This window comes from Dipodomys spectabilis, unplaced genomic scaffold, assembly GCF_019054845.1.
Source record: "Dipodomys spectabilis isolate Male_0828 unplaced genomic scaffold, ASM1905484v1 ptg000001l, whole genome shotgun sequence".
Classification (NCBI taxonomy): domain Eukaryota; kingdom Metazoa; phylum Chordata; class Mammalia; order Rodentia; family Heteromyidae; genus Dipodomys; species Dipodomys spectabilis.
The window spans coordinates 24132025-24147090 of NW_024870678.1; the positions used below are offsets into that span (position 1 = coordinate 24132025).

Genomic DNA, 15066 nt, shown 5'->3' on the forward strand with positions numbered 1-15066 from the left:
AGAGCTGGCACAAGGTTGCCATCAGTGTGGTGTGTGGCTAGAGCGCCATGGCCACGGGACAATGAGAACTTCCCCTGGGCCTGGTCTCTGAGAACATCACGGCTCTCATGATATGCATCTCAAGAACCACCCCGAGGGCCGTGCTAACCTGGTTTCCCTAGGACCCTCTGTCTTCACAGTTGCATGGCTTAGTAACCTTGCACTGCCAGTTCTGTGTTCTTTATGATCTGCTATCAGCTGACTGAAGGATACACAGAGGTTTCCCATCGTATCCCTCTGATATGGAAATGTAGCTATACCTCTCATTCCTGCCACTCTCTCTTTGCTAACAAGTGACTTGGGACAGTGTCCTTTCAGAAAGAAAACCGTAGTCCTGTTTTTTCCAATTAAATTCTACATCTGAGCATCTCAGTGCATTGTAACAGTTCCTTTAAAGCTACAAGGGGGCTGGGTGCTGGTGGTTCATGCCTAAAATCCTAGCTACTCAGGAGGCTGAGATCTGAGGATCATGGTTCAAAGCCAGCCCAGATAGGAACATCCATGAGACTTTGATCTACAATTAACCACCAGAAAACCAGAAATAGCACAGTGGCTCAAGTGGTAAAGCTCTAGCCTTGAGCTAAAGAGCTGAGGGACAGTGCCCCGACCCAGAGTTCAAGCCCCATGACTGCCCCCCCCCAAAAAAAAACTACAGAGGAAGTTATTACTCAGTGTTAAATAGCCTTTGAGCCCTTATCTGGTAAGGGTATTTAATTACCTTTGGAAGTTAATTCAGTAACCTAAGAGTGTTCTAATTGGATCAATCTATTTATGTCAACAACAACCATATACCTAGCTTAAAATTCCGTGGCTCAGAAAGCTGAGAAAGGCCCAACTGGGTAGGTCTAATCAGGGAAAGCCTGGCTGACTCGTGATGGCCTTCCAGGCTGGACAATGATTTCTCTATCGCTAGTCTCTCCTATCAACCATTTCCAGCAGACCAGTCGCTGCTCATTCACATGCTTCCTTAGGATTCAAAAAAAAGCAAGAAGGCATACTCCATAGCACAACTACTACCTTAATTCTCCACTCAAGGCTTCCTCTTGTACCACTGGCCAAAGCAAGTTTCCAAGGTCATGGTTGGTGTGGGAGAGGATCACAAATGAGCGTGTGAACCAATGAGAGCTCTTGATGCACCTGGTCCTCCTCTCTGAAAGACAGATGACATGCCTGATCTTTATATGTTTGAGGAATGGCCAAAGATAAGACTAGGAGGAGTTCTGGACTTCAATTCTGGTGTTTTTATTATAGTATGTGTGTCAAGAAAATAGTCGTGTTGCAGAAAAAGGTTTTACTAGAAACTTATTTTCTTCTAGAAACATTAAAGTTGGGGTTGTATCTGATCAATTAATTCTTTTAATACAATTTTTAAATATAGTTCATCTGTGCACTGTAACTCCCTAGACTTTCTGCCTGAAATGGAATTGCTGCCTCCTCTTCCAGGCAAGGTGTGGCTGGGAATTCCTTCAGAACAAATATTCTTCTTGTCTCATCTCCTGTGGTGTTCCCTTCTCTCTTGCCTGGCGTAGGCCGCCTGCCACAAGGAAAGACACGTGTCTCAGAAGGCTGTGTCCTTCATCCATGACATCCTGACAGAGGTCCTTACCAACTGGAATGAGCCACCCCACTTCCACTTTAACGAAGCCCTCTTCCGACCTTTTGAGCGTATTATGCAGCTGGAGCTGTGCGATGAAGATGTCCAAGACCAGGTCAGTGTGACACGGGGTCCAGCTGGCATCTTGTGCGGGTGGTGGCAGCAATGAGATATTGACCAAACAGGCTAAAGATCATCTCATTTGTGAATGGTGGATCTGGGATGTGGACAGAGAGAATAAGAGAAAACTTAACATCTCAACCTTTCAATAATCAAAAGACAATAAAGAGAAGAAAGCCCAGCAAACTAGATACAAATGGATAAGTATGTGAAGTTTGGCTCAGCAATAGCAGTTACTGATGAAATGAAAATGGATAGTTATTTCGAAGATGTTCTAGCTAGAAGGTCCAGATTCTAGTCTTCCTCTTTCGCTAAAATTAACTTGGAAATGGGGCAGAGAAGTCCATCAGCTCCCCACCCCCCACCTCCCTGGGAAGTTCTCTCACTTCGGTTAAGAGCCCCTCCTCTGCCCGGCCAGGTGGTCACATCCATCGCGGAGCTGGTTGAGGTGTGTTCCACGCAGATCCAGTCAGGGTGGCGGACATTGTTCAGTGCCCTGGAGACGGTGCACAGTGGGAACAAGGCTGAGATGAAGGAATACCTGGTTGGTGACTACTCCATGGGTAAGAATGGTGGGGTGAGTCCTTGCTATAGAAACCCTGTTCTTTTTTATTAGCAGATGATTAGTACAAGGAACGTTCATTGTAATATTTCTATACATGCTTTCAAAGCACCTTGATCAACTCCACCCCCTCCATTACTCCCCCCCTTCTTAAAACAATTGCAGTTGGTTTCATATTTCCATTTCAAACACATATATATGTATGTATATATATATATATACACACACACACACATACACACACAGTACCTTGACTCTATTTATTCTCCTTCCCACTCTTCACTCTCCCTCCCCCTCCCACTGTTACCCACCCCCATCAGAACCTGTTTGACATTCCTGCTACTCGTCTTAATTAAGTGCATATTCATTGTACAAAGGAGGTTTTTCATGGTATTTCACATTTGGAGATACAATACTCTGATCATCATCCTATCTCCTCTGTTGCTTTCTCTTTCCTGGACCCGCTACCTCCCTTATCTAATAGCTTTGTGACTTACCATAAACCATCTTCACACATAAATGCAATAGATTCTTTCATTCTATGGGCTGTCTCTTCAGCCGAGTGACTGTGTACTGCGCAGAAATAGAGCTCTATTCAGGAAGTTATTGCTATGCTTATATCTTCCAGTGTTTTCCTGTGGCAGATTCAGGTTTAGATTAAGGTCTTTGCTCCCCTTTGAATTGATATTAGTGCAAAGTAGGAGATAAGGATGTAGTTTCATTCTTCTACATGTAGCTATTATTTGTGAAGAGGCTATGCCTTCTCCCATGTATGCTTCTAGCACCTTTGTCAAAAATTAGTTGGCTCGGTGTAGACTTATTTCTGTGTTTTCTATTCCATTGGCCTGTGTGTCTCTTTCTGTGCCAGTACCATACTGACAGAGAAATAGTTTTGTGACTATGGCTCCGCAGTGGCGTTTGAAGTCAGGTATGTCATACCTCCATTGTTGCTCTATTTTGCTCAGGATTGCTTCGGCTACACAAGGTCTTGCATGCGTCTATTTGAACTTTAGGATTAAGTTTTCTACCTCTATGAAGAATGTCACTGGTATTTTGATGGGGATGGCACTGAGTATGGAGATCGCTTTCGGTAGTCTAACCATTTTACACGTTTCCTGCTCAGCTTCCCACTCTGCTCGGCACTCAACTTTCATCACAGCCTGTAGCGCCTGCCTGCCACCTCCAGGTGGAGCTAAGCAGGACAGTACCACAGCTAAGCCAGCCGTCTGGTCCAAAGGCCAGCATTCCTGTTGCTGATCTTTTCCAGAGCCCTGAAAGATGTTGGGAATATGGGTAGCCTTGAAGTGCTGTGATCTTTCTCCCTCAGGAAAAGGCCAAGCCCCAGTGTTTGATGTATTTGAAGCTTTTCTCAATACCGACAATATCCAGGTGTTTGCGAATGCGGCCACTAGCTACATCATGTGCCTTATGAAGTTTGTCAAAGGACTGGGTAAGTAGAATGTTCCTCTGGGTGGCTTAGGTTTGTCTGGGGTTAATGTATTTTATTATATCCATGGAATGTATTGTGATATCATAATTATACATATAATTGCAAATAGAGCTCTATATAATATAATCTATATATAATATATATTATAGATCTATATATAATAGAGATCTCTATAGAATATAAAGATCTATTTGTAGTTAGCCATTATTTTGTGTCAACTCTTCCAATCTTAGACTATTCACTAGTAATTGCCCTTCTAAGGAAAACTGTTTTCATCAGTGTCATGTCGCTAACCCTGTGCCTATGATATCTCAGCTCCTAAGAAGAGTTGAGAATGCCTCCCCTAGGCCTTATTAACTATAAGGCACATTTGGGATATGAAGGCAACCTCCTTCCTTGAGGTCTAATGTATTTCAGGAATTATCGAGTTGCTTTTATGCTAAACTTAGGAACCTTTAACAATGTAAAGTCTTGGCTCTAGAGCATGACCCGTGGAAGCTGATTGAGGGAAGCTGATTTATCTGGGGTGAAATGGAACGAAGGGGCTGTTAGTTGCACTACAGGTTTAGAAGATCCATTGAACTTGAGGGATTTTGCTATGGAGTACTCTTCGACTTAGGGCCCAAGAACTTTGGACCTAGGGAAAATACTCAATTGATAATGTTCTCTTATAGTCTTGTTAAATGCTATCAATTTTGGTGAAAGACAGTTGAGAAAAAGAAGTTGCACAACTCATGTCCCCCTTATTTCGGGGCAGGAACAAAAATGCAGGTTTCAGGACTTACTTGCCATTCGTCTGATCCATAGAGCAATCTCTTATATGTGGATCCCCCCTATTCTGTCATGGTATGCGGTCGTCTCCTCCTTATCCATGGGTATGTGTTCTTGGACGCCCAGGGCTATTTGTGATTGTGGATAGTATATTTTTCCTATAATACATACCCACATATACATATATCCATACATACATTCATACATACATACCAATAATAAAGTTGTAGTTACTGCTATGACACCTTGACAGTTGGTGTGCAAACCCAGGTGGGTAGTGAGTGACAGTAGTAGGCAACATAGCAGCCTAGATTCATTGGCAAGGGATGGGTCACATCCCGAGAGGAATGGAGCAGGACCCTGTGAGATTTCATCACACTACTCAAAACGTTACTTAAAAACATATGCATTGTTCATCTCTGACATTTTCCACTTGACATTTTTATGCCATCAGGACACAAAGATTCAGTCTATAGCAGAGAGAGAAAAGTAATGGCTTATCCTTTGGACAGTTAAGCAGGTTGGGTTTCTGTGAAGTATTCAGGCAGAGATACTTTACAGTAGATTAAAAATTTGAGATTTTTATCTTAGAGAAGAGTTGAAGGCTGAAAGTAGAGATGCCACATTATCAGTGTATATGTGGAACCTATTTGTAAAAAGATAGGTTCTATTTTCTTCTCTGAATTGTAAGATGGAATTGTTGGGGTTGGGCTCTGGGTCAGTCCATGCTGTCTGTGGACCCAGCACTAGCCAGGACCATTCACATAGACTTGCATGCATAACACAAAAATAAATCTGGAACCCCCTCCTATAATCAATAGGCTGGGAGATGAGTTTATTTTTAATTTCACCTGTTTATCTGCACATGAATTTAACATCAACTCGGTTTTTACAATGTCAGGTATATTAATGTAAACCATGGGCTAGCAAACTAGGGAAGCCACCAGCCAAACAAATCTGACCTGTTGACAGTTTTTATAAATAAAGTTTTATTGGCAGCCATGCTCATTTGTCTAGAGCTGACTTCATGTCACAACAATAGAGTTAAGAAGTGATGATACAGATAGTATGAACCACAAAGTCTCAAGTATTTTATTAGTGAAGTGTCTGGCCCTTTATGAAAAGGGTTTGTCAACCCTGATCTAAAACATGATACATTTTTGTTACTGTTTCATTGTGTTTAAGGAAAAACATGCCTCATTGATTCTGAATTTTAACTAATACCTAGTAATTATGTCTGTTTACTCACTGGGGAGGGTAATTATTGCTACAATTATAGATAATTAGAAACAATTACAGTATGTGGAATGATTTTATTAGAAGTATAGAAATAATTACACGAAACAAAAAACTATAATTCTCTGTTATTATATACCTATAAGAAAATCCAGCTGCCTTTCTACAGCCACATTAAATCCCTACACATGTATAAAAATAAATTTATGTAAACTCAGTTAAGCAGTCTCTGTCTGCAAACCCCAGATGTTTAGCCTCTTCCCAGAATCCTCATTTATCATCATCACCCAGGGCCACGTGCTTACAGCAAACACAGTGGTTTCCCAGAGAGGCTGAGGCCTTCATCCCTGCCCAGCATAGGGCTTGTCCTGTCACCAGAGCCTCAGAAGTTATCCTATCCAACATCAGGGCCCCGAGAAGGGAATCACAGTGTGCTCCTATGCCAGACAACTGTCAGCCACCAAATGTCCTGAGGTAGCATATGGGAAAAATATTCTTCATAGGAGAAATAAATAACTGGAGAGATTTCTTTCAAGGTTGTGCAATTTGGAGTAATTTTTTTCTTTATTTTGGTAAACTTAGGTGAGTGAACATATCTTCTATCTTAAGGGGGAAAGCATGGGTCATTTTGTTTGCCTCTGTCTCCCCTCATGCTACCCTAGGGGAGGTAGACTGTAAAGAAATTGGAGATTGTGTCCCTGGGCCAGGAGCCACGTCCACAGACCTGTGCCTCCCTGCCCTGGACTACCTCAGACGCTGTTCTCAGGTAAGGGGAGGCTCACTCAGCCCTACATCTGCTGTAGAGGGTTTTATAAAAGATGAGTGAATACCTTTTACCAAAGGCCAGGAGACATCCCGTTCTCCCACACCTAGCCCATCGATTCTTCCATTTTCCTGGATACTCTGGCCACTCTGCTTTCTTACAGGCTGAGTCAGGAAAGGCGGGGGCCATAGCTTGAATCCTGTATCCTGCAATATCTTTTCTCAGACATCCCCCATTGATGAAAATTCCTGACATGCTCATGGTTCCGTTGGTAGATTTATAAAAGTCCATACAACTCATGTATTCACCAGGCCCTGGTAACTCCCACCTGTAATTCCAGGTATGTGGGAGGCTGAGCTGAGGAGGGTTGCAATTCCAGGCCAGCCAGGGAAAAAAGATTCATGATACTCCATCTCAGAAAAGAAAAGAAAAATCTGGATGTGGAAACACATAACCTGTCACCCCAGCTACAATAAGAATACTGTAATCCAGACACATTCAAGTAAAAAGTAAGAACCAGAGCAGAAAGGGCTAGAAGCCTAGCTCAAGCAACCCATTGCTTATGTAGGAAACATTGAAGTCCTCAGTTCAAACCCCAGTGTGGGCAAAATAAACAAAAACAAAACCTTCTCTGTGTTTAATGTACTGAAAAAAAAATCTACTTTCTGATGGCCATTGAATACTATTTCATCTGATTCCTGGGATAAATGCCTCTTGTAAACTACCTAATAAATCCAAATCACAAGTAACTCAATTTTATACATAGGAAATGTCCCCAGTTTCCTATGACCCCTTTAACTGATGTGAATGTTATTGTTAACATGCAAAGGACACTATTTCTAGTATATTATTATATTATATTGTATATTGTGGTCTTTTTCTTACTCAGTTATTAGCCAAAATCTACAAAATGCCCTTGAAGCCAATCTTCCTGAGTGGACGACTTGCTAGCTTGCCTCGAAGACTTCAGGAGCAATCTGCGAGCAGCGAGGATGGAATTGAATCTGTCCTGTCTGAGTTTGATGATGAGACAGGTAAATTGATGGATTAAACTGGTCATGGTTATTTGCTATATTCAGAGTTTCAAAAGCTTAAGCCGGGCTGAGAAGGTGGCTCAGTGATAGAGCGCTTGCCTTACATGCATGAGGCCCGGGGTTCGATTCTTCAACACCACATAAGCAATAAAAGCCGGAAGTGGCGCTGTGGCTCAAGTGGTAGAACGCTAGCCTTGAGCTGAAGAGCTGAGGGACAGCGCCCAGGCCCAGAGGTCAGGCCCCATGACTGACAAAAAAAAAAAAAAAAATGCTTAAGCCACAATGGAAATAAACCCATGGCTTAAGTGATAGAGCACCAGCCTTAAGCAGAAAAGCCAACAAATGCATGAAGCTATACATTCAAGCCCCAGTACTGCCAAAGAAGAAGGAGGAAAAAGAGGAGGAGGAAGAAGAGAAGGAAGAGGAGAGGGAAGAGAAGTTAGTTTATAAATCATAAGGAAATGAGTTAGCTTATAGATATATGATTATTTCTATTATTTTTTAAATGATTTTCCCAGAACAAGTTTATCTAAAGTAAAACTGACACTTTATAACCATTACCAATCCTTTTTCAATGAAACAGCAGCACAAGTCTGTTTCTTCCTCTGAATGCTATTTCAGACTTTGATTTCTCTTGAGTTTAGCCAATCGGGACAAAGCTGCACTGGTACTTAAATTAACTGGTAATTGTCTTTAATGGCTTTCAGGAAACACAGTCTTTATATAATTACTTCCTGCAGGACTATTTGGTTAAAGACTAGGGAAATTAAGCCATTACTGAAGAGAGAATCTATTTGTGACTGATGAAGCCAAAGGTTCAGGAAAGAATAATTTCAAAGACTTTGTTTCAAATTAGGTCCCGTGTAATCTCGTGTGAGTCAGAGTTCGTTGTGGTAACTCTGGGGAATTTTCAGGTGGATCAGTGCATGCTCATGCCTGCTGTCGACTGTCTCAGAAAATCCTGTTCTGCTCCACATCTAGAAATGGGAATGATGCTCAAATAGGCCAGCCCACTGGGCCCAGACTGTTTCAAACCTTGTTTGCAAAAGGACTTGGAGACAGAAGCAACTTGTCTTTGTTTTTAATTTTGTCTTTATTTTCCTGTCACAAATTTATTAATGGGAGTGGCTGGAAGATTCCCAGTTTTTGGTAGAAATCATAAGCAGTAGAACTGAACCGTAAAAAGCAATAAAATTTCACTAATTCAGATGAATTGAGAAGAAGAACTATAAAAGGAATAAATACAGCTGGGAAAACTAACCAGATTTTGTTTAATGGAGGTTAAAGTATTCTTTTTTATGGTAAAGGTGATGTACAGAGGGGTTACGTAAGTCAGTACTGAGTACATTTTGAACAGTGTCACCTCTTCCCTCCTTTTTTCCTAGTTTTTATTCCCTCCTGAAGCCCCCTTCCCCACAAGTTGAATAGTTCATTTTCAACCCAGTATCTAGTAAGTATCTCTACTGAATTAATTCACCTTTTGTCCCACCATGTCTTAATGAAGGTTTCATTGTAATGATTAGATAAGAATAAATTTTACTGAGCATTTGAAACGTTCCAACGCATCCAGGAAGGCAGCCAGGGCAGGGCCTCAGACTTCCACAGTGGCAGAAGTGCAGAAGTGCCAAGGTGGTGCTCAGTCTCTCCATCCAGACAGACAGGTGTGTGTTCCAGCTCACAGTCCCAGAAGCATCCATCAACTGTTAGCTACTATGTCTGTCTGTCTGCTCACAGAATCAGCCCTGGGGCCACCGGAAAACTTCTGGCTGGGCACCAGTGGCTCATGTCTGTAATCCTAGCTACTCAGGATGCTGAGATCTGAGGATCACAGTTTGAAGCCAGCCTGGGCAGAAAAGTCCCCATGAGCATCTTATCGCCAATAAACCACTCAAAAACTAGAAGTGGTGCTGTAGTTCAAGTAGTAGAGTGTTAGCCTTAAGAACAAAGAGGCTTAGGGACAGTGTCCAGGCCCTGAGTTCAAGCCCCACAACTGACCAAAAAAGAAAAGAATTGACCAACTTAGAGGAAGTGTAATTCTACTGGACAACTAATTTACTATTTATCAAAATGAATACCAGGAAGTAGAAACTTGTTTCTTTTGTGGGGAAGGAGCACAGGAATGGAGGGAGCAAATGCAGTTGTTATTTTCAATTTCCTCATGTAAAATCTGAAGTGTGTGACTTGAGAGTAGGGATGGGAAGGGGGAAAATGGGGAAGAGGTGACCCTGGCATTGCATTCGTAACCTCGATTGTAGAACTGTAAACTTTGTACAGCTACCTAACAATAATGACAATAATAATAATTAAACACATACACACATACACACACAAGGATTGGCCAAGGTGACAGAACTAAATGACTAACTCATATTTCTACCCATCATCAACTTCCAGAGCGTCTGGCAATCATTTCCATATAGAATTCACATAGTGTATCACCTTTCTATAAGGAAAGAAAGAATTCGAGTGGTTTTCCTTCTGATTGTGTGAGAACATGTGGATTGTAATACCTCCACATACGTAGGCCCCGAGGGCTGACACCTTGAGTGATGGCTAACCCCTGACAGCACACGGCATTACATGCAGTGTTCGCTTGGATTGTGCAGTGATTCTTCATGTTTGTCTGGATTTCATGGAGGTCTTTTTTGGGTCTCCAGGTCTCATAGAAGTTTGGATCATCCTGTTGGAGCAGCTAACAGCAGCTGTGTCCAACTGTCCACGTCAGCACCAACCACCAACTCTGGATTTACTTTTCGAGCTGTTAAGAGATGTCACCAAAACACCTGGTAAATGTGTCTGTGTTGGTTTTGGATGGGAGTTGTCATCCATAAAACTTTTTTTCAGGAAGGCATTTCCATGGATATCTACCTGTTTTTACTCTTTCCTGAACTTAAGGCATATCTGTTCATAGATGTGCATGTTTTCTAGATTCTCCCAGCTAAAAAGCTACAATGTAATCACGTCTAAGGCCCCTCCCTGTATTGCCCTACATGGCTTCTGCCCATCCATTTACAAAAGTCAAGTGGTAGGCAGTGGGTTGGGTATGTTGGAGCCCCATGTCAATCAAACTGAGGTTCTTAATGTTTCCATAAGCCCGTAGGCTTTGCCATGTTCCATGCCTACAGCTTCTATACCCAGCCAGTCCTGCAGTGCCTGCTTTTAGCCTCACGACTGTTAGTCAGGCTACCAGGACTAGACAGACATAAGCCAAACCCTCACAGGATAGGCAGTATTGTTTGTATTCAGGTCACAGTGGTTAGAGCCAAAGACATTTAGTATTTTCCCAGCACAGTCCCACAGCTGTACAGGAAGAGAAGAGCTCTTTGGAAAGTCATTTCTTATTCAGAATTAATCAAGTTTAGCATGTGCCTTTCTTCATCCCAGTTTTCCCAAGGTCAAAGAAAGTTTTTATAGACATTTTAGTTTGTATGAACAGAATCAGAGCCTAAAATGAAGCTGCTCGTGATTTTCAGTGACAAGAAAGTATCCAAATCCCTCATGAGGAAGATTTGTTTGAAAATCATAGGAGCCAGGTACAAGTGACTGACACCTATATTTCTAGCTACTCAGGAGGTTGAGACCCAGAAAATTATGGTTTGAATTGGCCTGCAAGAAGTTCAGTTGAGGGCTGGGAAGGTGGCTCAGTGGTAGAGCGCTTGCCTTACTTGCATGAGGCCCTGGGTTCGATTCCTCAGCACCACATAAGCAAAAAGAAAAAAAGCCGGAAGTGGCGCTGTGGCTCAAGTGGTAGAGCGCTAGCCGTGAGCCGAAGAGCTGAGGGACAGCGCCCAGGCCCAGAGTTCAGGCCCCATGACCGGACCCAAAAAAAAAAAAAAAAAAAAAAGAAGAAGAAGAAGTTCAGTTGATTCCATCTCCGAATAACTAGCAAAAAAGAGTAAGGCTGGAGGCATGGCTCAAGTAGTAGAGCAAGAGCTATAAGGAAGAAAACAGCACAAGGCCCTGAGTCCAAACCATAGTACCAACACATACACACACATACCCACACACACACATTACTACTACTACTACTAGAAGGAAACATTTTGAAGTGTAATTATACCTATAGATTAAGGTTTTTTCCCTTTTTGTATATTCACGTTGATTATAAAAGGATACCATGCTTTTAAAATCAGAATGTCTAACATCTGTTAACATTTCAATAAGAAAACACAAAGATTTTTGTCTACACAGCCAACAATTTGAACCATCTAAACTGTCTATCAGTAAGGGAATAGATTAATAAACTATTGCCAATATGTATAGTAAAAATAGCATATAGCAGTAAAATTTGTTGCTCAATATGCAGCTCAAGGTTTATATTATCTTATTTATATAAAAGTAGCTTTAGGGCTGGGAAGTTGGCTCAGTGGTAGAGCGCTTGCCTTGCATGCCTGAGGCCCTGGGTTCGATTCCCAGCACCACATAAGCAAAAAGAAAAAAAAAAAAAGCCGGAAGTGGCGCTGTGGCTCAAGTGGTAGAGCGCTAGCCTTGAGCTGAAGAGCTGAGGGACAGCACTCAGGCCCAGAGTTCAGGCCCCACAACCGGACCCAAAAAAAAAAAAAAAAGTAGCTTTAAACTTTTAGCCAAGATGGCATGTGCTTGTAGTCACAGATACCTAGGAGTATCTACTTAGGAGTAGGAGGATTGCCTGAGCCCAGGAATTCATGACCAGCCTGGGCAACAAAGCAAGACCCAGTGTGAGTAAGTAAACAAACCTATATTTCTATGTGTTCCCTGTAAGTCTAAGTACTTAGATTTTGAAACAGTTCCTTATTAGCATACATATCCATGTGTTTTCATTTGATGAATCAAATTCTGTTGATCAATATTTAACTTTATTGGTATTTGAATATTTATGAATAGACTAACATTTTACTTGTATAACTGAACTCCTGCTAGAGAAAAGAAAAAAAATGTCATGGATATGCCCCCATTCCATGATAAACCCTCCTTGTACCTGCTCAGAAAAGGTGGAGATCTTTGTAAAGAGACCTATGATGCTGAGCCTTTGAGATCATGGCTCTGACCTTGACTTTTCTTTTTTCAGGACCGGGGTTTGGAATCTATGCAGTTGTTCATCTTCTCCTTCCTGTGATGTCCCTTTGGCTCCGTCGTAGCCATAAAGACCACTCCTACTGGGATGTGGCCTCTGCTAATTTCAAGCACGCCATTGGTCTGTCCTGTGAGCTGGTGGTGGAACACATTCAAAGTTTCCTGCACTCAGGTACCTATTACACCAGAGCAGGTCATTCTGAGCATTCCTAAGTGTTTAGTGAACAGCTAATGTAAACACCTCTGTCCTGGGGAATTACCAACAGAGAATCACATGATCAGGGCCAGACATCTAGTAGGGAAATTGATGCCCCTGCATCTCCTATAAAATTATCAAACATAACACTCCAAATACATGAGTAATTAGTATGTATTGTTTTGTTTCGTTTTAAAAAGATACTAATACCAGGCACCGGTAGCTTACAACTGTAATCCTAGCTACTCAAGAGGCTGAGATCTGAGGATTACAATTCAAAGCCATCCTGGGCAGCAAAGTCCACAAGACTCTTATCTCCAATAAACTACTCAAAAAAAGCCAGAAATGGTGCTGTGGCTCAAGTAGTAGAGTACTCGCCTTGAGTAAAAGAAGCTCAGGGACAGCACCCAGGCCCAAAGTTCAAGTCCCAGGACCAGCATATCATCATCATCATCATAATAGGGGGGTATGAACATGGGGAGGATGTGTACCCTATTGTCTTTCATCCAGGGAGGCTTAATGGAGGAGGTGATGTTGTTTGAAAGGCCTCATTGTGGGCAAGAAGTTATTTAACACTCAAGATGAAGAGAAGGTTCTTAATATCTGTGGCACTTGGGAGAAGGTGTGGAGCGTAGGATGGGGAGTACATTGCAGCTGGAGGATGGGAAGCAGGGGTGCCAAAGTCAATTTTGTGAAATGCCATGGGAAGACTTGGGGAATTAGGAGCAGAGGAAGTTTGGCTGCTCGCCCCAGAGATTATAGACTGGAAGAGCAAGGCATATGAAAATATAAGGCGATAGTTTCCCATGCTGAAGAAGATAGAAAACTAAGGAGAATGCTGAACCAGAGGGACAGTCATGAAGCAGATAAGAAGCTAGAGCCCTACTAAGTTTAGTAAGCACAGCCCACCTTGCAAAATAAGATCACTGATAGAGCAAATAGGGGGTCTTTTCAGATGCATCTTGGTGACTGTGGCCCTAGGAGTGAATGGGCTTGACCAGGGCATTGCTACACAGCATGGAACCCTTATAGACTCCACTGAAAATTGCCTCTGGGGCATCACCTGGACCGTCCTTGAACTGAGAAAGCCGGATGTGCTCGTGGGAAGTCTACTTTCCTGGAGTCTGGGACTAGAATGCAAACAGAAGCCAAATTGACCAGCCCGAAGAAGTTTTTCCACAACCATTTAATTCAGTTTAATTCAGTTATCAGGAATAAGGAAAGTATGCTTAATATATCTTTATTAGAAAAAAAAAGAATTTAAATTTTGTCCCAGCTAATATGCAGGCTAAATGGCCTATTCTATTCTATTTAAGTAAATTAATCACATGCTTATCTCTGAAAAATATATGACAGACAGAAGCAAGTCACATATTTTGTCTTGTCCTGTGTATGAAACAAAATGAAAATTTGATAAAAATCCAAGAAAAATGTTGCTTTCCAAGGGTTTCCAGTGTTGCCATTTCTCTCATTGTTCTGGGTTTTTTCTCTTTATTTTCCCATGGCTCTACTCTAGATGGTCATTTCAATCCTTTCCTTCTCCCTAGAGCTCTAAGATTCAGATCTTTCTTCTTCCCACAGACATCAGATACGAGGGCATGATCAACACCATGCTAAAGGACTTGTTTGAGTTGCTGGTGGCCTGTGTGGCCAAACCCACGGAAACCATCTCCCGAGTGGGCTGCTCCTGCATTCGGTGAGAAAGAGGTTCCTGGCACTTTACTGATTGGCAATTTTATGGTGACATCCAAGGAAATTAAATTATCATTAGTTGTAGCAACTTTTTAGATGGTTTTTATAAGTAAAAATGACATTTGGAAGTAAAAATTACTAAGTTGTAATAATTCATTTCAGCAAATATTCCTTGGGTAATAAAGATAAGGAATATGGAAAATACCATAAATGAACATCTACATTCTGAAGTTTATGGACCATTCAAAGTAACAGGTTATCCAGGTGTGGTGGTACATGACTATAATCCCAGCACTCAGAAGGTAGAGGCAGGGAGATCATGAGATTAAGGCAGGTTTGGGCTAGTTAGCAAGAATGTGTCAAAAAAGTAGTCATTAACAGAACAGAGGGAGGATCACCTGAAGAAATTACAACAGTGAGGAGTAAATGGCAAAGCATCATAGTGGGAGGAGGCGGAAGAGGAGGAAGAGGAGTCTGTAAGAGCTTCATTCTAATAGTCAGTGAGCACACTTTCCATAGGGACTTTCCAAGTTGGAAATGAATAGATGCACAGAGAT

General features: G+C 41.9%; 1 protein-coding gene across 1 annotated transcript in view; it reads left to right on the forward strand.

Annotated features, from left to right (window-relative positions):
- The window catches only part of Arfgef3 (ARFGEF family member 3), a 116843-nt gene that overhangs the window by 91549 nt on the left and 10228 nt on the right, over window positions 1–15066 (forward strand). Inside the window, exons 22-29 of the mRNA XM_042685993.1 lie at window positions 1569–1748; window positions 2172–2316; window positions 3643–3765; window positions 6435–6538; window positions 7425–7569; window positions 10227–10355; window positions 12617–12793; window positions 14399–14513. Coding sequence (XP_042541927.1) covers window positions 1569–1748; window positions 2172–2316; window positions 3643–3765; window positions 6435–6538; window positions 7425–7569; window positions 10227–10355; window positions 12617–12793; window positions 14399–14513 — 1118 coding nt within the window. The remainder of the gene's footprint in view (window positions 1–1568; window positions 1749–2171; window positions 2317–3642; window positions 3766–6434; window positions 6539–7424; window positions 7570–10226; window positions 10356–12616; window positions 12794–14398; window positions 14514–15066) is intronic.